The sequence below is a fragment of the Phalacrocorax aristotelis genome, chromosome 13 (assembly GCF_949628215.1).
Source record: "Phalacrocorax aristotelis chromosome 13, bGulAri2.1, whole genome shotgun sequence".
Lineage (NCBI taxonomy): Eukaryota > Metazoa > Chordata > Aves > Suliformes > Phalacrocoracidae > Phalacrocorax > Phalacrocorax aristotelis.
Window position 1 is genome coordinate 15,670,739 of NC_134288.1, and position 26,803 is coordinate 15,697,541.

The 26,803-nt window shown below is 48.0% G+C and overlaps 2 protein-coding genes across 6 annotated transcripts in view; both read right to left on the reverse strand.

The window, feature by feature from the left end:
* The window catches only part of RTF2 (replication termination factor 2), a 55,760-nt gene extending 32,525 nt beyond the window's left edge, over window positions 1-23,235 (reverse strand). The window contains exon 1 of the mRNA XM_075108974.1: window positions 23,229-23,235. The gene's annotated coding sequence lies outside the window, so the exon portion shown is untranslated. The remainder of the gene's footprint in view (window positions 1-23,228) is intronic.
* Window positions 204-25,317, reverse strand: CASS4 (Cas scaffold protein family member 4). Of its 5 annotated transcripts, none has more exons than XM_075108964.1 (7): window positions 25,040-25,315; window positions 11,118-11,546; window positions 7,803-7,907; window positions 6,618-6,767; window positions 3,476-4,810; window positions 2,577-2,636; window positions 204-1,857 (listed from the first exon to the last, which is right to left on the reverse strand). In XM_075108964.1, the coding sequence occupies exons 1-7, from the start codon at window positions 25,073-25,075 to the stop codon at window positions 1,444-1,446; spliced, it is 2,529 nt and encodes an 842-aa protein (XP_074965065.1). In that variant the 5' UTR covers window positions 25,076-25,315; the 3' UTR covers window positions 204-1,443. The 5 variants fall into 5 exon arrangements, with proteins under 5 accessions (XP_074965065.1, XP_074965066.1, XP_074965069.1 ...); XM_075108965.1 differs by lacking the exon at window positions 25,040-25,315 and adding an exon at window positions 21,182-21,679; XM_075108968.1 differs by lacking the exon at window positions 7,803-7,907 and having other exon boundaries at window positions 25,040-25,317.
* Window positions 25,318-26,803: the final 1,486 nt, after the last annotated feature.

Here is a 26,803-nt window from a genome sequence, read left to right on the forward strand (position 1 = left end):
TGGTTCTCCCCTGCTTTTGTGAGGAAAAACCCCCGCAGGACTCCCATTTTGGGGGTTTTACGGCCAAATCGGGTGTTCCCGGGCTGGGCCGCGGGCTGCCCCACGCTGGGGAGGCGCCTCCCACCTTTCCCGCCCTGCCCCGCCAGCTACAAACGCTGGGTCCTCCCAGGAGTGAGTTTAATACAGAACATACAAAGCCAAGGTGAAACTCTGTGACCGCGTTTAACTGTGCAAACAGTAATAGTTACAGACGCCGACGTTTAAATAACGGGATAAAACATGGTGACTGCCGAGTAAAAACAAAACGGAGAGGAAGACGAGGGAGCTGGTTTTCCCTCAGGCGAGCGCTGGCGCGGTGCAAATCAGCCATAACCACTCCCAGAACCCACCGTGCGTTTTTGGGGCAAAGACGCGGGTACAGCGTTACCCAGAAAGGCCAGGCTTCGACACTTCCAGATAAATACAATAAATTAATTTTTAAAAAAGTACAAGTAGCGCAGGCGTACGAACGGGCTACGTGCGTGGTGGCAGGGCCTTCCTCGTATTTCAGATCCATCAAATTTAGGGATAAAGTTCCCGAGCTAACGCAGCCTCGCCAGCGCGGGTGCTCTGGGTGCCCAGCAAGAAATAACATCACGTTTCCAGTTCGTAGGAATAGCTTGTCCAAAGCCGCTGCCTGTTTTGTGAATAAAACCAATTCTCCTGTTGGAGCAATGCTGTGAAAGGCGTCAGGCTGCAGCGGGGGACGGCTGAGGTGCGCTCCCACAGACTTCTCGGGAGCCAGGACTCCTCCAAGTCAGTTTTCCTTCTGTGCTCCGATACCGGCTGGAGCGTCTCCCATTAACATTCCCATGAACTGGCGCTGTACCTGCCAGAGTTTGTCCTGTAATGCGTTCATCGCATTGGTACATGAAGAACAAAAGTTAGCTTTGCAGCTTGTAAAAAAAAAAAAAAAAAAAATTGTAATAACAAATTTTGAGTAAATTCCTCAAGAAACAACTGATAACGGGATATCATAAGTGACAGATCATTGTGCAGCAAAATTTAAAGAGACATTTTACATACTGAAATAGAAAAAAAAAAAAGGAAAATATATTTATTTGACCTATACAGAAATTAAAAAAATAAGAAATCAGCCAGATAACAAAATAATTTTGCTCTAATACACAGCAAACATTCCTGCCCAGCCACTAAGATGACGACATTTCCAGGCAGGACTTGAACAACGGAGAAGAAAGTACAGATTTAATTCTACAAATCCTCTTCTGCACCTGCTGTTACGTGGATCTTCACTTGCTCAAAGCAGCACCCTGGCAGCTGCCCGACAGGAGCTCTTAGAGGTGACTGAAAGCTGGTGTCACTGAGCTGCTTTTGTCCCCTTTGGTTGCCACGTGCCAAAGGAGCAACAACAACGGAGAATTTGGAAAACCGGCAGAGGGTCTTTCATTCCATCATCGCTCTGAACTGCTGCGTGTACTTAGACAGCTCCTCGGTTTGATCCTGAAGTTCCCTCATGGCGTCTGCGTTTGGGTATTGTATTGCAGCGTTTTTAGTGGCGAGAGCCAGGTTCTTCAAGAGGCTGCAAAACCGGCTGCTGCTGTGGAGAATGTCGTTCCGAGCTTCTCTTTCCTGAGTTTCCTGGCAGAGGAAATCCACCAGCTTTTGTCCCACCATAATGATCAATTTGCTGTGGGATATGAAGACTTCGGGTGGCTGGTTGTTGCTCAGACTATTCGTAAATACGCTAATTGCCTTGTGAAGTGCACCAAAACACAGCTTACAGTGTTCTGGGAGGGTGATTTTCTTGGCAGAGTCCTGCTTGCTTTGAATTACAGTCTTTTTTGCAGATGGCGAAACCTGGAAAAAGGTTAAAAAACAAATAAATAGACTCAGCTTGGTGGCAGACTGATCATTTCTTTGCCCTACCCTGTATTCTTCACATGTTTCTTTGATTACAGGGAGTTTTGGCAGTTAATATTCTCCAAATTGCCCCAGCTCAGGAGTCTTTTACAATCTTTTCCCGTTCCATAAAGTACTGGACTTCAAAGTGGTGTTTTCTCCTGGTAGCCCTTTCCCTAAACAAATTCTGCTGAACACAGTTTTAATAATGGACAGCACACAAAGGGCTGTGGCTAAACATCCATCCCTTATGCAGCCTGGGTTTTCAGATAGTACAAAACATCCAGACTTGATCTTTAATGGTGCTGAATTCCCAAGAGTTATGAATTATTAAAACTGTGCAATAACAGGAGAGTCAGTCCTTACACTGGTGCATGACAGGATATTTTGAAACGCCAACTCTCTCGGCCTTATCCCACATGACACACAAAGGCAAGCAAATAAATAGCATGACTTCAGACGAGAGTGGCTCGTTACATTTGAGAAAAATAAATGTTTTGCATGGGTTTTCAGCAGTAATTCTAAGAACTAGTTCTAGGAAAAAGTACTATGAGAAAGCAAACAGATCTCTATCTGTGGATATGTGTGTCCAAACGCAAATGATTTTGAATTTTACCAAGCACAGAAATCAGGAACTAGAAGTCCTCATAAGTAACAGTTTTCAAAATCAGAAATACCTTTGGTTTTGAATCTGTACTCTTCTTTGCTACTTCTTTACCTGAAATGATTTTCTGTGCCTGTTACAAATCAAAATGAAAGGAAAGTTGAAATGGTTTACATCCAATATTTAAGTATAAATGTGTTTTTCTCTTATTTTAGGGGGAAACAACTACTTGCTATGCAGCCTTCACGTTACGGACAACAATAGTACCTTTATTAAGAGCAACTGTAGGTTTTTTCCTACTAAAAACTTAGTGTCTGTTCCTGCAAGATCCAAGACTGAAACCAACATCAACAAAACATAACACTTCCTAAATTCAAGGGACAAGCCAGCGTTTCTTTGTGAATCCAAGAGAGTTACAGTCATAGTAGAATTTCGGTAATTCTATGGGGAATGATGCTAACAAACACCCAAAATTATTCTAACAAAGAAATTTGATAATTCACAGTAAGAGTTTAATTTGTTAAAACAAAATTTTCTACAAAAGCATGTTTTCTAATACACCTCAAGTTAGAAAGTTAACATCTCCTGTACAGTCACATCAGAGACAAACAAATGAAATGGACCGGCAAGAAGAGAACTACTAGTCAAAAGAGAAGAAACAAATTGCTAAACCCCTGCTAAAAGCTGACTCTCAAATAAATTTAAAAGGGTAATCTGAAAGCCTTTTCTCAGTACTGGCTGGCTGCCTGCCCGGGTAAATTCTCAAACGCCAGTTCTCTTCATTATTTAAAATTACCGATCATTCTGCGTGTGCCATCTAGCACTCTAACAAAACCCTGCATTCACATAAAGGCTGGAAAATAGGAAGTAGCGCAAACTGAGTTTGCGACTAGCGAAAAGCTAAAATAGCGCAAATAGTGTAATATCTGCAAACGATTCGGAATGTAGAGAGTAAAATCCAGTTATACTGACCTGTAACTGAACATAATCACAGTCGTCAGCGGCATTTTCTTTTGGTTTCTCAGACGAGACCTGACTTTGGCTGGGTTTACCAGGAGTACTTCGCTGAAGTGAATCTGTTTCTATTCTTCTTGGCACTGTGATTTGCTTTGCCAGTTTGCATTCTGGGTTCGCTTTTGATTGCTTCGTCTCTTGTTCCTTCTCGTTCTTTCTGAAGAGCAGCTTTCCATTGGCAATGATGATGGAAACAAACCTCTTGATATCATCGGGAATCGTGCGGGCTACCATAACAAAGCGATCGAGATCATCTGGGCTGTTCTGAGGTTTCCTGAGGACCAAAGCCTCTAGTGACCAGTTGCAGTTGTTTAGAGCTTCTCTTGTTTCTGTTAGGATTTTGAATGAATTCATAAGAATTTCTAGCTGTTTCTTAATTCTGCTCTGAAGGTTGTTATCCGTGAGGTAGGAGGCGTTTACCTTTACGACTTGAGCAAAGGCCAAGAATTCTCCCAGTGACACTTTTATGTGATCGACTGCTCTATGGATTTCTTCGATGCTTTTCTCTAGGTGCTCTTGTAATCTCCATTTACTGCTCACAAAGATCATTAAACTCGCAACCGAGCTGGATACGCTGTGCTGCAATCTGGTCAGCGTCTCTATGGCTACATCAAGGTCCAGTTTAATTTCTCTGGCGGGCTCCTCTGGTGATGACATAGAAGACGACTCGGCAGAAGGGTTGGAGGACGTAGAAAGCGGGCTGCTTCTGCTGTCCACACTAGAAACAGATAATTTGTCTTGTTCTAATTTGGCATCTCTCGAGAGCTGTGGAGGAGCACTGTGTGCTTGGTCTCCAGAACTATCACTGTTTTTTTCCATCTCTTTCTTGGAGTGCAAAGCAGTGGGCAAACCTTTTGGAATATCATAAACATTCTCTTCGGTGATCTGATTCTCAGCCTTTGGAGCCAGGAGACTTGCGGGTACGTCACAGCTACCGTTTTGTGGCAAAAGGAGCGTGTCCCGCAAGGATGGAACATCATAGAGAGGGATATCTGGAAGCGTTAATTTCCGTTGCGTTGGTGGAATATCATATAATTGTGGATTTACAGCTTTGGCTTCAGTGTTTGCCATTGGTGCCTTGTACCTGGCTGGCGGTATATCATACAGCACCTGGTTCTCCGAGGAATGGCCGGGAGGGTTTTGTTTTAATCCTGTTTTTTCAGGCGATACTGGAATATCATAAATCCACTCCGACTTCCGAGGATTTGGCAAGGTATTGTAATGGCCCCAGAACTTCTTCTGAGATTCGTTTTGTGAAATATCTGTTTCTCTTTTGGGAGGGACATCATACAACTGCAACAGAGCACAGAGGATTTATAAGGAGTGTTTTATACAAGAAGGAACAAACAAAACTGATTTCTTAGAGCATGCAAAGGTATCCAATTCCAGTAATGTCAACGGGACTGTGCCACAAAAAGGTTAGCCCGTAATTTTAATTTTCTTTCTGAAATGCACAAGCGGCACGTGTGAAGGTGATTAAATCATACAGCAGGGTCCCCCGCCAGTGAAATCTGTGAGCTCTTCCCTAACTCCTTTGGGGTGGGAATCTTTCATAGTTTTCCGAAATGGCTATGAAAAAGTGAAATGCCAGTCTATTAATAGGTAAAGTCAAACGCTCAGCTTTGCAGAATGAAGGAGGTAAGATTTTATTAGCCTCTGCATCAGAAAACACTTGGTTTTCCGGTGTCTCCACCCACATTCATATGCATACCCTGACAAAAGAAAAAAAATCACCAACAGACACAACTGACCTTTCTCAAATAACTGCAATGAGTTTAAATTTTTTACTTCATACAGGTTTGCTAAGACAGACACAGACCTTGCCCGATGCTTTAAAAACACGTGTGCGTGCAGCTGAAGCCTGTGAGCTGGGAAACGCGAATGCAAGACCACTTCGTGTGTGAGAAAATCCAGCCTGATGCAAATAGGCACCTCGGGACAGATGGCACCTGGATGCCTTACAAGCACAAAGCACGAGCACGAGGGAGCGCAAGGAGCTATAGCGGTGTGCAGCAACAAGAAACAACCGAATGTAATAAAACACTATGTAATAAAAACTTTAGAAAGAACTGGCCAGGTCAGGCTTCCCCATCTGCAGAAAAGCTGCCTGAGAAGGGGATCGCAAACAAGGGTGTTTCAGACCAAATCCAGAATTTTCCAAATTTCCGATGAACAAAGAATTCTAAGAAAATTTGATTTTGGAAGCAAGGATGAACCGTGCGTCCAAAAGAAAATCTGCTCCCAGGCTGCTGCAGCTGGTCGATACGATTGCCAACAGCCATGAAGATGTTGGGAATGCCAGCTTCAACGAGCCATTGCTCATGTGCCAGCGCCCCAGTTCTGGGTAGCACCAGCCCGGCGGTCACCACTGAACAGACCCTGTGCAAGACCCACTTCTCCAGTCGTGGGGCAGCCGTGAACCTACAGCACTTCTCTTTAAATCCACAAAAACAGGAAGCCTCAAGACTTCCTGCGCTGGGATGGTCTGCCCTGAGGTCACACACCTCAGCGCTGTGCATGTGTGCTAAGGAGCCTGTCAAAATTCTCTTGGATCCTAAAACTGTTCAGGAAACCCAAAGTAATTGGCGCTCAACTAATAAAGAGCTTCCATTGAGGCGTTTTCTTTGTTGTGAAGTTTCAGATCAGCCCATTCTTCAGGGTACTTGTCAAACAGTGGGGAAGAGATGGGAAGCCTGAGCCCCCCTGAAAGCCAGGTGTGCTCCACTCCCCAAAAAGGTGGCAGGAGAGCGCTGCATGGAACAGGGACGGTTAGTTTCTATCTCTTTGAATATTACAGACATTCAAGAATGTAGGGTATTGAATTTGCTTTTCATACTGTCATAAAAAGAAGTTAAGGCAAGAGATCTTGTTGCCTGCAGTCTAAAAACCAAATGCAAACGCGGTGGCAGCCCTAGTGCTGGTAGGTACCCTGATTACGCAGGAGCCAGGGAGCATTCAACTTTTTGATATGAAGGACAAAGTACTGCTCTGAAGATGTGCTGCTCTTATCCCCGCAATCGCCTCGAGGGAGGTTCAGCACACGTGCCCAACGTCACAGCAATGAAAGATTATTCTCTTGTGCCCAACAAGCCTTACTTACGTTGCACACTGGTGAGTCTTTCTGGATAACAGCTCCTGCCTTTTCTGGGCTGGATGGGATGTTGTAAAGCTGCTTCTGCTCTTCCTGGAAGCCCTCGGTGGATCTGACCAGCACAGAGCCCTTTCGTGCGGTGGGCGGAGTGGCACCGCTCTGGTTAAAGGGGGAAAAAAAAAGAAGCAGGTTGACTTCAATCCTGTGAGAGCCCGCTGAAGACTTTGGTGGAATCAAAGGCTTTCGCGTCATGTACTGCGTAACGCCTAGTTTGGACAGCGCAGGTCAAACTCGACCTGCTGGAGAGCTGCTGGAGCTCCCTCCGGCACGCTGCACGGGAGGGCGGTGGGCACTATGTGGTGGAAGGCAGCCGCCACCCGCATGCCTGGCTTTGGGTCTGCGCAGGGATCACCCCTCTTATACAAAGATGGGTAAACGCAAAGAAGTTTGTGGATAACTCGCTAATAAATGAATTCTAGTGGGTTCAACCCCGCACCGCTGGGTGCTGCCAGGGAGCACGGGGAGGATCTGCGGACGTGCTCCGGTCCTGCACACACCTTTGTGCAGCAGGTGACGGGACGGGGCTGGGGACCGGCGTCCACCCCAGCCTGCTGACCTGCACGGGCTGCAGCGAGACGTAGAGGAAGCGCAACATTCGCTCTCCCCAGGGAAGCACGGTATCGAGAGCAAGATCATGTAAGAGGACGCTTCAGCGGTAGATGCAATCGACATGTTGCCCTTACCCTGAGCGTGTCATGGTTACACGATCTAATCCCTTGCATTTCCTTGCCCAAGAGGCAGGTGGTGTGGGTGACGGTTTCTTTTTGTGCACCCACTAGCGACTCTTCTGTAAACATCTTGACATCTTCCCGATCAAATGACTCAAAGTGCATTTCCTGATGGATGGCCCAAGACAGGCTGACACCCTAATACTGAGAATTCATCTGTGCCCTGGAACTCGCTAATGGTAAAACTATAAGTATTTATTAGAAACGTACCAGATTTAAGATGCATTTCCTCTAAGTATCTAAAATTCAAAAGAAAACTGCTTTAGGTTTTGAACTTCCCTAAAAATACATGGTTTTCTGCCAAATTTTACAAAAAGCAAACAGGGAAATGCTAAAATTTACCCTCAAATCTATTCTGAGGTCCTACAGGGTCCCAGCTGCGCGGGGGGACCGTGGCGGCACTCACCTGCGTGAGTAAGGACTCCCGGCGCTGCATGGATGGAACATCATACACTTCACTCCTGATATTTGGGACTGAAGCCCAGCATGCTCTCGGGAGAGTAAGCAGGTGCTTTGGCGGGGGGAGAAAAACCCAAACAATAATGAGAAAGCTGCAGTGAGCCGTAAGCTCAGGCCATCTTTGAAAACTCAATTAGTTGACTAGGCTACCGTTGGAGTAATCACTCTTAAGTGATTAAAAACCTTTCAGCTTTCACTGATGGCGGTAGACAGGAACTGACCTTACAAGAGGCATGGTATTTTTTTCCCCATAATTCCCCTTTGACAGCATTTCTGCTTTATTTCAGATAAGATAAGAATTGGCACGTCTGAATCAGAGACGATCTGCCTTAGTAACCAAGGGAGGGAAAAGACTTGGAGACATTCCAGCTTTGGTTATCACTTAAATCTTTACACTACCCAAAAGCAGAACCACTAAAAAAAAAAAAAAGCGGGGGAACTCCTCCAGTCTCACAGAGCCATTAGGTCAAGCCATATTTAGCGGGAGTAAGAGCAGCAAAAAGGAACAGGCTGAGATGTGTTATTCTGTAGTTATGAAAAACTGACTCCTCTGGAAGGAGTAAACATAGTTACCTTCACATGCTGTCCAGCTCCATAAACAGAGATAAGGGACCTATCAGACTTCTTTAGGTCACATTTTACATGTACACACAGATACACTTTTTAGGTCAATTACACACTAATTCTCCTATTTGCTTAAAATGTTGTTTTAAGAGCTATGAGCAGATCTGCAGGACACATAGTTAAGATGCCAAAATACAAATGTCGGAAAAGGACTTTTTTTTTAAAATCAACCCCAAAAGCATGGAGTTTTGTTCATTTAGCACGGGTTTAGCCTGCCTCTCCGCAGCTGGTTTATAAATGGAGTACTGCAAACTACTGACCCACAGAAACAGCGCTGTGTCACAATAACTTAAAATTGGAGGTAACGTTCTCCGCCATGTGAGCGAGCATTGTAGTGACTAAATTTAGGGGAAATATGGTAGAGGAACAAGACTCCAGCTTTACGACTGCTTGCTTCATCTTTGTGAAAGCTCTTAGCTCTCATCTGAAGAAAGGGAATGACGAGGGAATGCAAATCCCCTCAGCGCTCAGTGATACGAGCCATCTTGCTTGCAAACAGAGGCATAAAAGAGAGACTTTCCTGAGTAGAAAGGGTAAAAGTTAAGTGGTGTCGAGAAAGCCATCCTTAGCCCAGGTCTGTTTTCAGATGAACAAATCTTATTCAGTATATAGCAAAGAGGAAGCTCACTGAATGTTGTATTTTACTACCACTTCAAGAGCAAATCCTTCAGTAAAGCAAGAGCCTGCCCCATGTGTTAGGCGACAAATAAAGAAGCGACAAGGCTTTTCTATAGCCTTTCCATAGCACACAGGCTTCGAGGGATTTTGTTTTGGTTTATTGTTTTCAATCAGCTCTCTCAAAGACTTACACTGGCTTTACCCAGCTGCTCAGAGGACAGCTGAGTATGCCAGGAACTTTGCCAGCTGTCCCACAGGATCTACGCAAGGCGGCCCGGAGCGCCGCGGTTCGTTCTGCACTCGCAACAGGCTGTTCACCCCGAGCCTCCCCGTGCATCTGTGTATGGCTTGTGACCGCCGCGGTGCAGTTGGTGTGGGAACAGCTGTGACGTTGTGCAAGAGGCGGCTCAGGCAAATCTGAGCTTCTAAAAAATAAAAGCAGGCTAGGACTTTTTTTTTTCGTTCTTTTCTCTGTTAGAGTAAACAGGGCTTAGGTACATAAACTCCTGAAATGAGAGAGACAGGAATAGCCGAGGAGCTCTGCTGTTGGGCCATTCATTCAGATAAAGAATAAGAGATGGCATTTTCAGCCTGATTTGCTGGCACAACATGGAAAATTTGTATCAATCTCGCATTCAATTTGCAAATGCCTTCTTCAGGGTTAGGAATGTGGAGAAATCAGATCACAGCAAGTGCAAAAGGGTCTTTTGTAGCTATTAGTTTGAGCTTGCAGTTATGGTAACTGTACACAAAGGCTGAATGTGCAGCTGCAGCACTGAAAATTATGTTTCAGTCACCAGAGAAGTACCAAGTTTGTTTTCCAGCACCCACTTGCCCCACAAAAGGAACCAGCCCCTTGGGTTCCATAGCTTGCCTTTCAGCGCAGTGGGATGAAAGCTGGCCGACTGAGTCCCGTAAATCAAATGATCATTAAATCAGCCTAAAAGGCTGTATAGTTCAGGGCTGAATCTCCTTCCTTTTCCATTTTTCAATTAACATTTCTAATGTGATTTGCATACACAGAATAAAGAGCCACCCAGGGCTGAAGAGCTCATGGAACTGAATAAAAACATATACTTGAACTCCCACCCTGCCTGCTCTGTTTACCTGTCGTCATAAAAGATTCCTCGTTCATTTCATGCTGAAGAAAGCACAAGGTCTGTTTTTTTTTAATGTTAAGACACTCGATGTAACATTTAGTCAAATTATATTTTACGTGTTTCATTTGAATGCCCAACGCAAGGAGCAGGGAGAAAGAAGAGACCAGGCAGCTGTCGTGAAGCCCTGGAAGGGTAGGTCTGCAATTCCCCTCCGTAACTGGGGGCACTGGTGGCTGCTCTCATCCTGTACACCCTGGGGAAAAACAGGCTGGGAGAGAAATTCATGCAGACTACACCACCAAACCCTCTGTCCTCCAGCATGTCTGTAGTAGGTGCTGCTACTTTGTGCAAACATAGCGACAGCCTTGAGTAGCAGAAGAGAGAGGCAGCAGCACTCGGAGCTTGCTGAGGCGCTGGAAGTGGTAGGAGCTAGACCAAAGGCAACAATCACACAGCAAAGGGTGATTGGGGTTTTTAATTACAAATCACCTTCCTGTGCAGGTGGATGCAAAGACCCCACACGTGCCCAGAGGACTCTGGCTGGACGCATGCTGCAGACCATCAGAGGAGAAGGTTCTGTGTCATTTTAACTTTGGGGTAGGTTTGTAAATCATATCTCAATTATTCCAAACAAATGGTATATTCTTGACTTCCTGCTCTCTTTTACAGCTGCTTTAAACTGTCAAAAAAAGTGAGGGACTACAGGATATAGAGACACATCTGGTGTGCAGAGCAGCATTGCTCAGAGAACGCTGTAAACTGTGGTAGAATTGAATGGAGTTTCCTAAACACCATTTATTTGAATGGCTGTGCTGCAAATTCCACTGAAATGCTCAGCATAATAACGCCTTATTATTTTCCCACTCCCAATGATTGTTTTAGCAATAGCATTTATTACTTATAGCTGCTTACATTCTTACCTGTTTTGTTGAGCTTTGGGTCCTTTCACTGAGCAGCTGCGCAGCCAGGGCTGGTACCTGGTATATTCCTTGGGCAGGTGGGGCAGAGACCCTAGCTGGAGATTTAACCCACCCGTCCATCTTCTCGTAGGTAGACGACACCACAGTAGGCTTGGGGACGGAGGGAACCTGGTAGATGTTTTGTTGGCCCGCTGGCGACTCTGCGGAGTCGCTGCAGGTGGAAGGAGGTGGCGGGACGGCCTGGGAGGCGGCGAGGAGCTGGAGGCGGTTCGCCGGGGCCAGGCCCTGCCTGCCGTGGAGGGAGCATTTCCACCAGCCCTCGCTGCCAATGACGTTTTGGTCCAGAACCGTCAGGATGTCTCCTTTGCGGAAGGCCAGCTCATCCGAGCACTCCGCTTTGTTGTCGTATAGCGCCTTCGCCAAGGTATTCTGGAAAGAGAAAAAACATTGGCGTTGCGCTGTTACATCAGCAAAAACATTAATTAGTTTCTGGTTTGGTGTTTGTCTCCACCTTAATTTCAGTTTAATTCAAGTCCACTCTTTTTCCCATTAAAAAATGTTTCTCAGAGCATTGGTTAACGGATCTCAGAGGTAAACGTTTGCAGCCTGTGTCTGCTATGTTCAGTGCAGCAAAGAAACAGATAATCATAATACTGCAATATGTTCCTTCACCACCTTTTCCACCCCCGAGGCTCTTGAAGAGCACTGCTGATGTTCCTTACTTAGACTTATTGTTTGTGAACATCCCTAGATGAAAAATAGGTAGTTTTCCCCACTGGCATTCTGCGAATTCTTTCCCAGAAGCTGCAGAGAAAACACATCACCCATCCAAAAATGAAACTCATGCCTTCCTGCCTGCTACCCAATTTACCTGAGGACTTCAACTGTGCATGAAAAAGGCTAATTGTTTCTTACCTGAAAAAAAAAAAAGGGAAAAAGAAAAAACCCAACCGTGCTTATTTTCCTTTAAAGTTTTTCTTTTCTCAGAGCCTTATGAAGATAAACCTCTTAGCACTAAGGGAGTGAATAAGTGCCCAGTGGTAATGCCAGCGGCAGAAACACTGCTGAAGAGCACTGGTGGGCTGCGGAACCCGTGAAGACCCAGACCCCAGCTAGCCGTGTCCGCCCCAGAGTAGAGAGCTGGATCCTGCCCATTCAGAGCATCCCAGGCTAATGGTTTGTACGAGACATCAGCTCAGGGAAAAACCTCACGATTCACACAGTGACACCCAACAAATGGCTCTGCTGGCTGGTAAGTCTTCACGGCAGGTGGGGGCATTTGTAGGCTTAATGCAGGTAAGCACACCTGAAATGGTGGCTGTGTTTCTCCCCATCACACAGACACCACCTGTACCCAAGTACTTCTGTCTCCAGTATATCTTTCAGCATCTTCACAGAGTGCTCTTATTGTATTTTTATTTTTGTAAAGACAGAAAACCAAGGGAAAATAGAACAAGAATTTTCCTAGGATCACAGAAAATTCGTGTGGGAGCACATATTTATATTTACCACTTCTTCACCACAGGGCAGCCCTACCCGTCTCGGCTGAAGCCTATAAATTTCTGGCAGTCATGAGTGTGTAGGTCACCACATTTTATTCTTAGCGTATTTATTTTGGGCATTTGCTTACTCATTCAAAGACGACAGTTAAAAGAAAGAAAAGTAGTAGCAGGAGGTAGCTTTATCCATCCGAGGCATTTGTGCAAAGGGTAGAGTGCTGTGGACGTAGTGTTTTTCAGTACAAGACACCATTTGCTTCCAGCTTTAAAATGAGACTGACTGCTTCCCAGCCAGTGGGACGCTGGCTGTCTTTCTTTCAGCATTAGTTTCTTATCAGAAAGTGCAAGTAATGGCCAAAGAGATAGTACCCAAATAGGAAACGTGATGCTTTGTATTTTTGTCCAGAGCATTTGCTGTGAAGCAACAGCTGGTTTGAAGTTGCAGCAGAAGAATACCAATTTGTCAGCTCAGCTGATGAAAGTAGCCTGTTGTTCGCAGCACGCATTTCTTCATCAGGGTGGCCACGAACAATGGCCTTTCTATGATACGTGGGCTTGTCCATCAGCAGCTGCCAGGGATGGACAACGGTCCCATTTACCTTATGTCACAGCCTGCTTAAAATAGTCTTCTTGCCTTGAACGTGGGAGCCCACTTTCTATTTGGCCAATGCCAAGTGTTCTGAACCACCTGTGTTGAAGCCAGGCCTTCAGGAATCCCACCACAAAGTGCAGCCTGGGGTGGGTTTGGGCTTCACATGATGTTGCAATCGTAAAAAAAAAAACAAAGGAAAACAGCCAACTTCTATTATTCATCTGCAGCCCTTCCAGCTCTGGCTTAATATTTGATCCCTTCTTGCTGGGCACCGTACAGACACGCTGAAAAACAGAGCCTCTTCTTCAGGCCTGAAGAGGATGGGCAGAGGGACACTCTCCCCTTTTTGCAAACAGGCAACTGAAATGTGAAGAGCCTTATCCAGGCGCACACAGGAAATCGGTGGCAGAGCCAGGAAGCCTGAACTCAGGAACTGAGCCCCTGCCTAGTGCACTAGACAACACAACCATCCTTCCAGTTGTACCACCACAAACAGGAGGAAAGTTCGGTTCACGCTATGGTTTTAAAAGGCATCTAAATGTTGACCTTTCCCCAGCTAATTCTTTCCTTTGGAAACAGCATAACAAACACATTATTGGGCCTAATTCTTGAATTAACCAATGTATGAAACTACACAAGTCTAATCTGAAATCTCATTTGTTTTAGAGTAAATACGCCGATTCTCACTAGGTCAGAATTTGGCCGGTGCGGATCAGTGAGAATTTCTGCAAGTAATTACGAGTACAACCTGAGTTGCGTGGAGTGAGGAGGTGCTCTTCCCATCAGTGATATTTCAGAGGCAATAAAACGTGACTGCAGCAGGTATCAGCAGGAGAAATAATTCCAACTATTCTCTCATGTCTCTTCCTAGTCACTGCTAGTTCTGCTCTGCTGCAAAACGAGCAAAGCGAGACAACGGCCGGCTCAGTGGAAGCAACAGGGCGGTCTAAGCTCCGTTCAACAGCGAAGGTGTTCCACAGAAAGGTTGCCAAAACTCAGCTGAGCAACATCGCATTTGGCAAAGTGAGATGAATGTATTCAGGGGCACCCATGCTGAACGAAAAGTTAAGTTTTAAACTTACACCGTGAAAGTCACAGCCTTGTCAGCAGAGGGGTCTCCTCGCTTGAAGCGCAGCAAGCGTCCCTTTGGTTTTGCCAGTAAAGCTGGGCGAACCTCCAAGGGCGAGCAGCCCACAGCGAGGTGCCAGTTCAAAGCAGAACACAGTGGTTCACGTTTTGAAAGGTGGTCTCTGATCTGCAAAGCTCAAATTAGGGCACCTGGGCTTACATCTGTAGGCCACACAGATACCCAGGAACCTTTGAAACCATCTCAATTGTAGGCCAAGCAGGGGATTAAAAAAAAATGATTATACGACGCCTTGGAAAACCTGACTTAGCTAGAGCAACAAATCTGTTTATAGATTGTCACATACCCCTGTAGGGCTGGAGCCAAAAAATTTGAGACCTTAAATAGAGAGGTGACAGAAACAGGTCCCAACCTCCAGACTGTAGAACATGAATGAACTGGAATATCACAGAATCCCAGAATGGGGGGGGCTGGAAGGGCCCTCTGGAGCTCACCCCATCCCACCCCCTGCTGGAGCAGGCACACCCAGAGCAGGGGCACAGGGCCGCGTCCAGGCGGGGGGTGAATGTCTCCAGGGAAGGGACCCCACAGCCTCTCTGGGCAGCCTGTGCCCCTGCTCTGGCACCCGCACAGGGAAGGGGTTTCTCCTCATGTTCAGGTGGAACTTCCCGTGTTCCAGCTTGTGCCCGTGGCCCCTTGGCCTGGCGTTGGGCACCACTGAAATGAATCCAGTCCCATCGTCCTGACACCCACCCTTCAGATATTTATAGGTACTGATGAGATCCCCCCTCAGCCTTCTCTTCTCCAGGCTGAACAAGGCCAGGTCTCTCAGCCTTTCCTCCCAAGGGAGATGCTCCAGCCCCTGATCCCCTTGGCAGCTCTGCGCTGGCCTTGCTCCAGCAGCTCCCTGCCCTTCTTGAACTGGGGGGCCCAGAACTGGCCGCAGCCCTGCAGGTGTGGCCTCACTGGGGCAGAGCAGAGGGGGAGGAGAACCTCCCTCGCCCTGCTGGCCACACTCCTTGTCATGCAGCCCAGGATTGTCAGACATCTGCAGGTCAGCGAGGCTCTCAAAGCTCTCAAACAGCAGGGCAGGGGGAAATAAAAAAAGAAAGGAAGCAAAGCAAAGATTCTTCCACTTAAGGCAGAACTAAATTAAATTTCAAGTTTCAGGACACGTGGTCAGTACTACAGAGCTGGAGAGCAGATCTTTTCCGTCTGCTCTCAGTTCCAGTATGGCAGAAGTGCTCAGCAAATTCGTTCGAATCTTCACAATTTTCCTTCAGGAGCACGAGCCTGTCACTGGCGTAACAGACCAGCCGCTGGTAGAGACACGATTCCAGGTGCCAGTGGAAGGCGTTAGTGATGTGGCTTGCAGCCCTTGGTGACCTTTTTCCGTGCATTTTAAAAAGGGTAGAGAAACTTAGAGAGCTATTTTAATGAAGATTTCTTATCCTTTTGACCTGGAACTAGTCTCTGAGGGAATTTATGAGAGGTAGAAAGGTGTAACACAGAATATATCAGCAATTTGTAACAAGCAAAGTACAGGAATGTCCCAGGCAAAGCTCTTTCAAAAGACAGCTTCTTGTTGCAGTGCAATATGAGGATGCACAAAAGAAAAAAAAATCCAAACCACTAAAGCAACACAGAAGTCCCCAGCATCAGCTTCCCTGAACACACTCTTCTGTGTATTTTCAGTACCCGCAGCTTGGCAGAAAGTTGCAGCAATACAGTGAAACAACAATCCAAGCAGCACCACACCGCTGACGTAACTTCATTTCTGCTGAACTCTAATCTCCCCCAAAACACAGAAGGAGGAACAATTTCACAAGGTGTAAAAACAACAGGTCAAACAGCTCTGCCTTTATATGCTGCTCTCTGTTCTCCTTCGCTCCTCTGTTTACAGGACAATTAAGTCCCTTTTATTTCTTGCTTCCTTCCCAGCATTCTGGTTGCTCACCAGCCTCTCAGGACCCAATCACAGCCAGGCTGGTGTGGAAGAGACCTGTGAAGTGTTTCTTTTATCTCATGCTATCACCAAACGAACATCACCAATACTGTTCATCTAAGCTCCACTAGTTTTTGAGGAGTGCCAGCTGTGGGTTCAACAAATACTAGCGCAGGATGCTGAAACAGATGTTGAAGATCAGCCTAATGCTGCTAAAACAAACTGTAACAAAACCCACAGCAACGCCTGGCATCACAGGTGCTATTTTATAAGATATACTTAAAAGCAAACACTGAACTAGCTGGCTTCGGTACTGGAAGGCGCTGTAGTTCTGGCAGCGAAGAGCTTGCTGTAGGTTGGCTGACTTTCAAGTGGGCTTTGAGGCAATGAATCCGCAGCACTAGAAAAAACCTGCTGGAGCCACTGAGCTGGGTCAGTTGTGAAAGCTGGATTGGGGATGTCCATGTTCCACTGAGGCTAAACCCCCGGCACGACCTACCCGTGAGGCGGGTATGGCCACCCTGGGTTAACCACAGCACTGCGAGGCTGGGTAAGGAACCGCCACTTTCCCGCCTGTGCCCCGTCCCTTACCGGCATCCAGGCCACCGCCAGCTCTGCAGCTCGGCCTCCTGCGGGCGCCGCCCACTCGTGGTGAGAAACAGGGTGAGTTACTGAGAAGCCGCTGGACGCCAGAGCTGTTCTGATTTGCTTGCCAAAGAAATTCCAGTTTTTGGAGACACTTTTAAGAGAGCTTATCCCAGCCAATTGACTTTGTGATCCCAATAACAGTAGGAGCAATTTTCTAGACACAAGTTACAGGAGGTTTATGGCAGGGGAGCGCTTGATCCGACAGCACAGACAGACTTGCCAGACCGTGGCTATTCCCAGTTACGCAGAGCGAGGTTATTTGTAGTGCGGGCTCTGGCGCATCTACCGTGGGGCTGTTTGTCAGAAATCAGGACCTATCTACACTTTCAGCCGCCTGGGACATATGTAACAATCACTGTGGCAGCCCCTTTCTACCATGTGAGCAGAAGCATCTCTGGCCTGCCGTTAGCTATAAACAAGTACTGCATTCCCAGGATCGCAGAGACCTTAGGGGTTGCCTGGCTAGGAGGAAGCTGTGCTTTGGGGCCAAGGGGATCTGCATTTTCCCTGTATTACCAGCGGAGCAGAAGCTGGCTGTCTAACGCCATCATCCACAAAATGCCATCCAGGGCCAGCTGTGTAGAGTTCTTCGTTATTTTACGCAGTCTCATTAACGTGTCCTTACAATAACCAACATGCAATAAGTACTAAAGCAACACAGATGAGATCAAAACCATTTTTCTTCTTTGACTTTTGTTGCTTCTTCCCTGTCAGCAGCCCTGAAAAAAATCCCCCAAGACAAAGAACATCTCAAAGCCAGTTCATCGCCCCATGAGAAAGCGCCTCGGCAGTCAGCGCTGTTACCCTTCTATCAGATTTTAACAGGACGATGACAGAGCACAGACCTAGAAAACTGCATTGCATCCTCTGCAGCCTCTCCCTGAGATGCCGTTCTCCCCCACGCAGAGCCCGCGACCTCGTCAGAGCAATCCAAAGCAGTCGCTACACCGAGCCAGCCACGCTGAATGGATTTACAGTATGAGACCTCAGGTTCAGTTAACTCAGGTGTGAAGGAGAGTTCTCGCGCAGCTGGAAGCGTGTCTCCTCACACTGGATGTTAGGGTAGTAACTCTCCCTACAAACCTGAATTTTTACACCTTTCTTGTTCGCGTATCTTTAGCCAGCGACACTCCCGCTACAAAACCTAACAGCCCTTGGGAGTCTTCAGAATGAAAGCTGTCAGCTCATGTTTATTAATGAAGACAGCGAATATTCTAATTAAGAGTCGCTAAAGCTGATAATTGTACAAGTCCAGTATAAAATTCTGTAACCTCAAAACGGGAGCGCTCGCACAGGCTGACATCTGTGCTCTACGCACACAATAAATACCTGCGCTAAGGCAAAACCCGCCCGCTAAGACTAAGGTTTCCTGATCCCTTTCCTGTCCCAGTCTCTATCCTCAGCCTACGGCACAATCAACAGAAGAAAACCCACCCTCGCAAAATACACGCAAGTGTTGCTAGAACAATCCTTCACGATTATCAGATGATGATTTGAGCATCTTCCCTGCAAGTCTGCCAGAATCATTTCTGTACCCCCCCTGCCCACTCAGTTTGTACCTGGAAACTCCAGTTCAGTGCTACGTACTCTTTCACACAACACTTAGGTGCTGTAGCGCTTCACAGCACTTCAAGTTAAAAAAAAAAAAATAAAAATTCTTCAACTATTGCTTTAAATTTGCTTCTTAAGAAAACCTGTTGAAATAATCTTTAAAAAAAGGGATAGCTTTAATCACAGGAGTTTCTTTTGTGGATGAAGATAAATAATGTGCAAAATGCACATAAAAAAAAACACTAAGCATTTTTACTGCGGAAAAATGGGGCTTAAAATATTTGAGGAGAAGGAAGAGATACAAGTAAAGGCAGTGGATTGTGTTTGCTAAACAGTTATGTTCATGCATCAGCGACGCCCCTGACATGTTTACAGAACTGTTTCCAGTTAATCTCCTCACCTCCCAACAAAGCCGAAGAAATAAACATTCCCCATCGCCCCCTTAGCCGGGAACGCGCTTCCCGGAGAAGCCCCTTTTAAATAGCAGCCAAGCTGAGTCCATTTAAGTCTTGCCCAAGTCAGTTCACTGTAGACGGAGCTCCCATGGCCAACATCCACAGAAGGCGGCAGAATTTACCTTCAACGCTCCGATCTCTCATCTACAGGCACGTCCCTTCCCTCCAGCCGCAGGGCCTGCACGTCCCGCTCGACGCACAACGTTTTCTCTGACTTGCAGAGGGTCCTTCTGCTGTGCTTTTTGTTTTGTTTGCGTATTTTTGAGAAGTCTTCTGGTCGTACAGAAGCTTCAGATCTTTTTGTACGAGCTTCAACAAGGAACGGATATCGGACTTGCTTTTATTGCCTGTTGAAAGGGTTAACTGATTTGTGGAGGGTGCAACCAGGCGCTAATCATCAGGATTTAAATTCTGAATGGTCAAATCAGTTTTTGATAAAATAAAGAACAACCGGTTTTTAAACTCCAGGCAGAACCACTTGGATGGAAATTGTGCATCTGCGCATTAGTCAGTGATGGAGAGGGGTGGGAATTACGAGCTGGTGCTGTTAATTTTCCCCAAACTCCCTTTTCTCCCCCAATGTAGCTAATCAAATTCTAGCTGCGTTAAAACCAACAGAAACCCCCGCCGTTTTCAGTGTCATCAGGATCTCATTCCCACCCCTAGCATTTTGACTTGCGTGGTCTCATGCCGAAGTTAAAGGAAAAACAAACTGCCATTTCCTTATATTTAAAAATTGATATGTATGTATTTCTGCGTTTGGGTTCCTCCTACTATCCAAATGTTTTTTCACCCCAAATGCACCAAATTAGTTTACTTTTTTTTTGGCTTTTCTAAGCCTTTTAGTATCTTAATTGTATTTTACTACGTCATTTATTTCCAAACACGGATTTAAAGATACGGAAAGTCCTGATGAGTACGAGTTTTCTCCTTCTGCCTCCCGAGCAATAGATGCTTCACAGAGAGCCGTTAGAGCGGGGTCCTTGCTCTCCTTCCTCTGCCCGCCCAGGGAACAGGCGAGAAATTCCCAGAACAGGCAGGCGGGAGCAGATTGCAAGTCCTTCATTTGCGATGGCTGCTGCCTATTCTTCCTCCCGGGCGCACAAGCGCGGCAGGAGGCTGCCCCTGCATCCCAGCTGACCTGCGGCGCGGTTTCTGCTCATCCCCTGGCCGTGGCAGAAGCGACAGCAGCCCCAGAGGCAGAGGCTCGGGGTGGGCGTTCTCTGATTCATAATGAATCAGCAGCAGCACCGCCACAACTCCCAAAGGCTGCCGCTTCCTCCAGCTCTGTCACTGCTCTGACCTGCCCCGGAGCAATTCTTTATTAAAACCACCCTTCTGGACCAAGTCTCATTCATCTGAAATTTCAGTATTTCATTGGAAAAGCAGCGGGTGGTTTTTCACCTGCCCCAGTCACCGCCATAGGCCGCCCCTTCCCCTGGCATTACCCCAGGGCGACCGTGCAGACCCCGGCCCGAGTCACAGCTGCCAGAGATCAGCTGTAACGTCAGGCTGGGAGATGCAGCGAATTTCACAGCCAAGGAAATTCTGCTCGGCACAACGCGTCCGCCTGTGCGCTGTGCTGGGAGTCTGGGCAAACCCAGGAACCTACGACTATAAAATGGGTTTGATCCATCCACTTATTACCCCCCCCCCCCGAGCAGGATTCCCCAAAAATGAACACTGCCACTGCTCCTTCCCTCTTCTGAGCTTCGGTTCTCCCTGCAAGAGCACTGCAGGATACGATCCATGGTTATCCGAGAGCGCACAAGCTTTTCCAGGCGCGCGTAACTCAGATTGGAATTACTTGACATTTTCTTCATCAAAGAGTGACTCAAGCTGCTAAAACATTTCCGCTACCCATTTTCTAGTAACTGGTGTAAAAAACACCATCTCTTTTGAGATAATGTATAATCAAGCATTAGTCACTTAAGCTCGTTACTTCCAAGAAAACGTGGGAAGCGAGGGGTGTCCTCGTGGCCAGCCAGGGTCAGTCACAGTAGCTGTTTTTAATAGGGCATATTATTGCCTAATACGCATGGTGCAAAGCCCCGCCCTTCTTAACCGTACTGTCATTCTTGAAAAAGCATTATTTCAGCTTAACTTAGATCGTATTTTACAAGTTAAGACCGCGCGCTCTGTCAGCGACGTGCAGGCACGTTCATAGCGTGCTTTGAGAAGCGATCCCGGCCGGCGCAGATTTTACCCTCTATACACTTCCACCGCAAATGAAATAAGCAAAGCCATTAAATTAACCGCAGCAGAAATAAAATAACCAAATACTTACATTGACCTTCATTTCGTTACCTCCTGTTTCCCTGTTACTCCATCACCTGAGGAGGAGGATGGGATCTCCCCCAGCCCTTCCTCCCCCAGCCCGGCCCGGCGGATCAGGCAGGAGCACTGGAGGCTCTGGCTGGAAGCCTGGAGAGCAAATGCCCAGCCTCCTTCCACCTCCCGCCGCATCTGCCGGGAGCCCCAGAGGAGAGCAGCTACCGGGAGCGAAGGGAGCTAATTACGTAGCAAAATCATCGCCGGGGTGCAATTGGCCTGCGGCTGCGGATGCTAATGAGGGCCTGGCGCAGGACGCGCAGTCCCTCCCGCAGAGACCCCGGGGAAGCGCCTTCCCCGCTTTGCAACTGCATCTTGGCTGGAAAACACAGGGCAGCGGGGCTGAGCCCGAAAGCGAGGACTGGATTTTAAAGCATTTTTGCATCAGCGTTGTTTACTCCTGTTTCTTTGAACCTAACAGCGGTTTGATACACTTTGAAGCTTTCACGTTCGGGTCTCTACATCTCCTTTGTAGTTACGGAAAGCGCTGCAGAATGATCACGCGCTTCGGAGGCAAGCTAAACATTAACTGCAGCTGAAGGGTTTTGTTTCTTTGATTTTTTTTTTAAAAATTCTCTAATATTATTAAATACTAGTGTTATTTAAAATCATCCATAGTTGCCATTTGCTCAGCAACAGCTCTGCCCAGGTTATGCTTATGCAAATGCACAGGTTTTACCGCTCGGGCCTTAAGAGTATCTTGGCGTTTGCAAACACTTGACTGGGTTTGCCTTTGCACAGGCTGCCTTTTCTCTGGCAAGTCTTTTCCTTCCCCTTTCCACGGTAGCTTCAAGATGAAATTAAACGCTTACTCCCAAACCCACAGTCACGTAACTAGAAAACCAAAGCATCTTGAAGAGAAAATGCTTTCTCAATAAAATCCGCACCTCTGGGCTGGGGCTGGGAGCAGGCAAGCAGCTAAGGCACTGGTCCAAATGGGAAAGAATTCCTGGCACAGCGCTGCTCGTTTGAATGCCTTCGGGAGGGGTATTTTGGTTTTTTTTTCCTCTTTTTTCTTCTCTTTTCTTTTTTTCAATATTACAACCAGCGGTTTTACTAGTTTGAACACTCCACCTCATGCAGAGGATGAGCAGCAGCCGTTCACTTACTACCCCGGATTTTTTCAGGTGCCACCAGCATTTGAAATGATCCAATACAAGTAACGAAGCCACAACTTGCGGCCACAAAACTACTTTCAGATACAACTGACTGTTCTCTTGCATTAATCCCAGACAGGACCTGGGCCACGCCAGAGCAGGGACCCCCGAGGGCCAGGGGCCATGGGTGACCCACGCCAGGGCAGGGACCCCCGAGGGACGGGGGCTGTGGGTGACCCATGCCAGGGCAGGGACCCCCGAGGGACGGGGGCTGTGGGTGACCCATGCCAGGGCAGGGACCCCTGGGGGCTGTGGGTTACCCACACCAGGGCAGGGACCCCTGAGGCACGGGGGCTGGGGGTGACCCACACCAGGGCAGGGACCCCCAAGGGACGGGGGCTGTGGGTTACCTATGCTGGGGCAGGGACCTCTGGGGGCTGTGGGTGACCCATGCCGGGGCAGGGACCCCCGAGGGGCGGGGGCTGTGGGTGACCCATGCCGGGGCAGGGACCCACGGGGGCCGTGAGTGTCCCGGGCAGGGAGAGGCTCGGGGGAGTGGAGAGGAAAGGGCACTAACCACAGAGCAGCGGTGGCAGCCGCAGACCTCTTCCCCCAGCCCCAACCTCCTGCACCGCCGTCACCTCCGGGAAGGAACTGGGGCAGACTGAGCGCACCCCAGACAAAAATCAGGCGAGTTGAGGCTAGGAAGGGGGAGGAAAGGTGTTTACTTAAGCGCTTGCTTAATTGCTCATGGTTTATTCTTTCTCAATCCCCCGAATCAGTGACTAGAAGTTTGTGTTAACTGGCGATAAATTACACAAGGTGAAAATTCCCTGGAGCGAAACCGTTTTGCCCGTGACAGAACTAAGGTTTTACCTCTGAGGTTTCCCCAGGAAAGCTGGGCATCGCGTCCGCTTCCATCTGCATCCTGCGAACAGCCTCGCATTTATTGTCTGAGGCCAGGGAAAAGGGAGCCTCCCCCGTTCTCTCCAGTATTTCCTCGTGGCTCTCTAACTCCTTGCTCAGTATATTAGCCCTGGGAAACCCTACTCTGAAGCACCTGTTTGATCCCAGGTGTTTGAGGCTGGGGGCGGCAGCAGGAGCCCCAGAGCCCCCGCGGCCGGAGGAGCTCACAGAAACACATCTCAGGCTGTTCTTCACAAGAAGGGGAATGTGTAAACCAGGCATTTCGGAAGGAGACCAAACCTTCAGATCAAGGCAATGGCTGTTTAAAAAACGCTCCTGGTTTTCCTTTGGTGCCGGCACTGAAAATGTTGTCGCCCGGTCCGAGAGCTATTTCCCAAGCGCAGCCCGTCACGCGAACTGTGTTTTATATTGCACCAAGAGGTGCAACGTTTCCTGTGCAGAGCGTGTCACAGGTGTGCACGCAGCAAGAAAGAAGCAACATCGTTCCCCTGGCCGCGCTCACAGACCGAATTCATTTTCGGAAAGGTTTTTCCTTGTGACGATGGAATCGTTGGGGCACAGCGATAACTGCAAAGCGCCGCCCGGCCCTCTGAAGCTACCGAGGGTTGGCGGGGGGTGCTTCAAGGGGTCCAGCGAGTAGAAAAAACACATCCTTAGTATTTCTGTATTAAGTATAATACTCAAATATTATAATAAACACTACTTCTAGGGCAGTAGGAACCTTATAAAGAGTTTGTAAGTTGTACAGCAGAAATAAATTAGACTTTCGGTTGTCACTCAGCTGCATTTGACGGGGTGTGCTCCGGCTGTGTCTAGAGATCTCACAGCAGAAGAGGAAATCAGCTTGCCACCATCACAGGTATTTAGCCATTGGCAGTCCACTTAAGAAAACTGAAAATATCCTGCCTAGAAATAGAAACTTTATTCTCTCTCTATAGAAATTAAAACCGCCCTGCATCGATTTCTGATGACTTAACATGAAAAATAGTCCTCTCTTATCTTTACGTGCCTCAATGGAAAATTTTGAGGGCAAAAGAATGACTCATCGAGTCAGAACTACGCTTCCCCCCGCTATATTTTGTATCAAATTTCCAGGAGGCAGTTTGTTTACAGTAAACACTGCCATCATAATCCAGGATGAAAATAAGAATTCCATTACGCGGCTTATTGGGCTTGCAGAGAGTGGGACAGTCAAGGCGCTGCCTGTGACTCGAGGCTTCAGCATTCTCTAAGCCCTATAGCTGCAGCAGGCTGTTTTATCTGTGTATATATAAAAAATTACACTAGATGCAATATGAATGCACAAATAGATGTGAAAAAAAACCCTTATAAACTAGTTCTGGTCTTTCAAAAGAAACAAATATCGTACTTCAAAGTTTCTTCTGTTCTGCCTGTAACGTTGGGACAGTGTCTGTTGTGCAACAGGTCGCCTGGACCGTCGCCGACAACCTCTGGAGACCGTGTCTCCAGTGTTACCACGGGACGGCAGTGAGACAGGTGGAAACGTGAGGTCACGTATGCATCGCATCGCAAACGCGTTCATCCACAGGCCTTTGCTCTCTGGGAATCCTGCTTTATTCAGAGCCCTCCCCCAAAAAGGCTTTTCTTCCAGTTAATAGTTCTGTCCCACCAAACAGCGCAGGGAGCCGCGAAGAGCCCTCCGCCCGCCTCGAGGTGAGGACACCAGCCATTTCCAACATCACCACGCGTCGCGCTGAATTCAAACATTCTCTAGGACCCTTTTTTGCTTAATTATTTACGCGCCGTACTCAGAACAACCCCAGACGTACCTTTGTGGTTCTGCCGGTTCTGATGCTCGCGTCCATCGCTGCCGCTCCCCAGCAGCGTCGCTTCGAGCGATACAGACAGTAACGGCGGCGCGGAGCGGCTTCAGCCTCGCACGGTCACCGCGCGTTACGAGCTACGTCTCAAGAGAGCACGTCTGACAGCTCTACCCCTGAAAGCATTTAGGAATTCGTAGAGAAGTTTCTCATGAAAGATAATTCCCGTGACAACAGGTAAGATTAAAAAGAACAGAACGCAAACCAGAAAAACCCTATCGGCGTCTAAAAGCGACAGAAAGAGTCTGTCTGCAAGTGGAATTTTCCTTGATCTGTCTGTCACCAACTTGTCGCAATTAACCGCAGTCAGAAGTCTCACCCTGCCGTTTTGCTACATGTTCCTGTATTTCCTCTTTTAGAAATGCGATGAATACAAGAATACTACGTACCACAAGGGGCTGTGCAGCGCTTGGCAGGCGCGAGACCGCCAGTCAGATCAATTCAGGGTTTCGAAGCCAACATTTTTCACGCCTTTCAAAGTCGTCTCAACTTTCAAGGCACCGATACAAATTTTTGCTGTTGCAAAGGGGCTTTGCAAAAAAACCTTACGTATAAACCATCCCTACCTGGGGGCAGCCACGGCGCGAAAGGCTCCTGGCTGCACCGAGGCTTGAACAGGCATGCGAGGAAATGCGTGGGCTGCGGCTCCTGTCCCGCAATATCCCGCCCAGCGAGCGGAGCAGCGGCGCTGCGGCGAGGCTGAAGGGACCCTCACAGCCCCGCGCAGAGCTTCCTAGCCCGACCCGCGCTTAACTTCTCCTTTATTGCGCTTCAGTTTTAGCTGGGATTTGGTCTCACTGGGCAGCTCTGGTGGAAAGCCAGGCTCTTGCGTCCAGGGAACGAGAAATACTGATCCCAGACCAACACCCCCTCTGAAGCAGAAAGTTTGAAATCCGTTTCAAGGGGTGGCAAACGAGCCTAATTCCAGAAGTGGCCTTTTAGGACAGGCTTTCCCTGGAGCGGCGTGCCAAGGAAGGCTGAAGGCCGGAAGATACAAAACCGTAATTACGGCTTGTCTCCGAAGCTGCTTGGCTTTCACGCGGGCACGGCTCGCCGGCCTGGCGTCAGCTGCGGCACCTCCTTGCCCCGTCTCCGCCACAGCTTCTCCCAAGGAGAGGCGGGAGCAGGTTACGTGCCCGATGGATACGACGGGCCTTTCGGCAGGTGATGGAGACTTTCCCGAGGAGGCGATAAGTCCCGAGCACGACTGCGCTGCTCCGAGTTGAGCAGCTCGCTGGGGTGTAGCTACGGAGAGGTACGGACTGCGCAACTCGTGACGGGCAAGCGGCTGCACTGGGATCCTAATCGATGCGAGGACAGCTTCTAGGCATGGAGCCCCTCGGCCTGCAGCAGCCTCATCACATGAAGAATGTTTACTTAGATACCTCCAGACTCGGCTCAGAGAAAAGATGCATCCCCTTCAACCAAACGCAGACCTAACGGGACTACGCGCGTACGCACCCCTCTTCAGCGAGGCGCAGCTACGGCTCCCTTCGCCGCGCTTCCTCGCGCGCTCGCTCTGCACCCGGTGTAGCCTCGTCCCCAACCAGCCACCTTCACCTACCCCAGCACCCCTGGCCCGGCGCGGTGCTCAGCTGTTCCACTCTGGGGTCGCGCTACCTGCTTAAACAGGATGAGTTACGTTTCTTCTAGCCCTTATTTCTTACGCAGAAAACCCCCAAGCTTCTCACCTCGAGCAAGACGATGCACAGT

What these genes read in the sequence shown, in the direction of transcription:
- CASS4 (XM_075108964.1), bottom strand. Translation starts at nt 25,075, where the DNA reads ATGGACGCGAGCATCAGAACCGGCAGAACCACAAAG. An exon ending in AAGACTCACCAGTGTGCAAC is followed by an intron (nt 4,811 to 6,617) that starts GTAAGTAAGGCT and finishes GCTCTGTTGCAG; the next exon opens with TTGTATGATGTCCCTCCCAA. An exon ending in GTACAGATTCAAAACCAAAG is followed by an intron (nt 1,858 to 2,576) that starts GTATTTCTGATT and finishes ACCTTTTTCCAG; the next exon opens with GTTTCGCCATCTGCAAAAAA.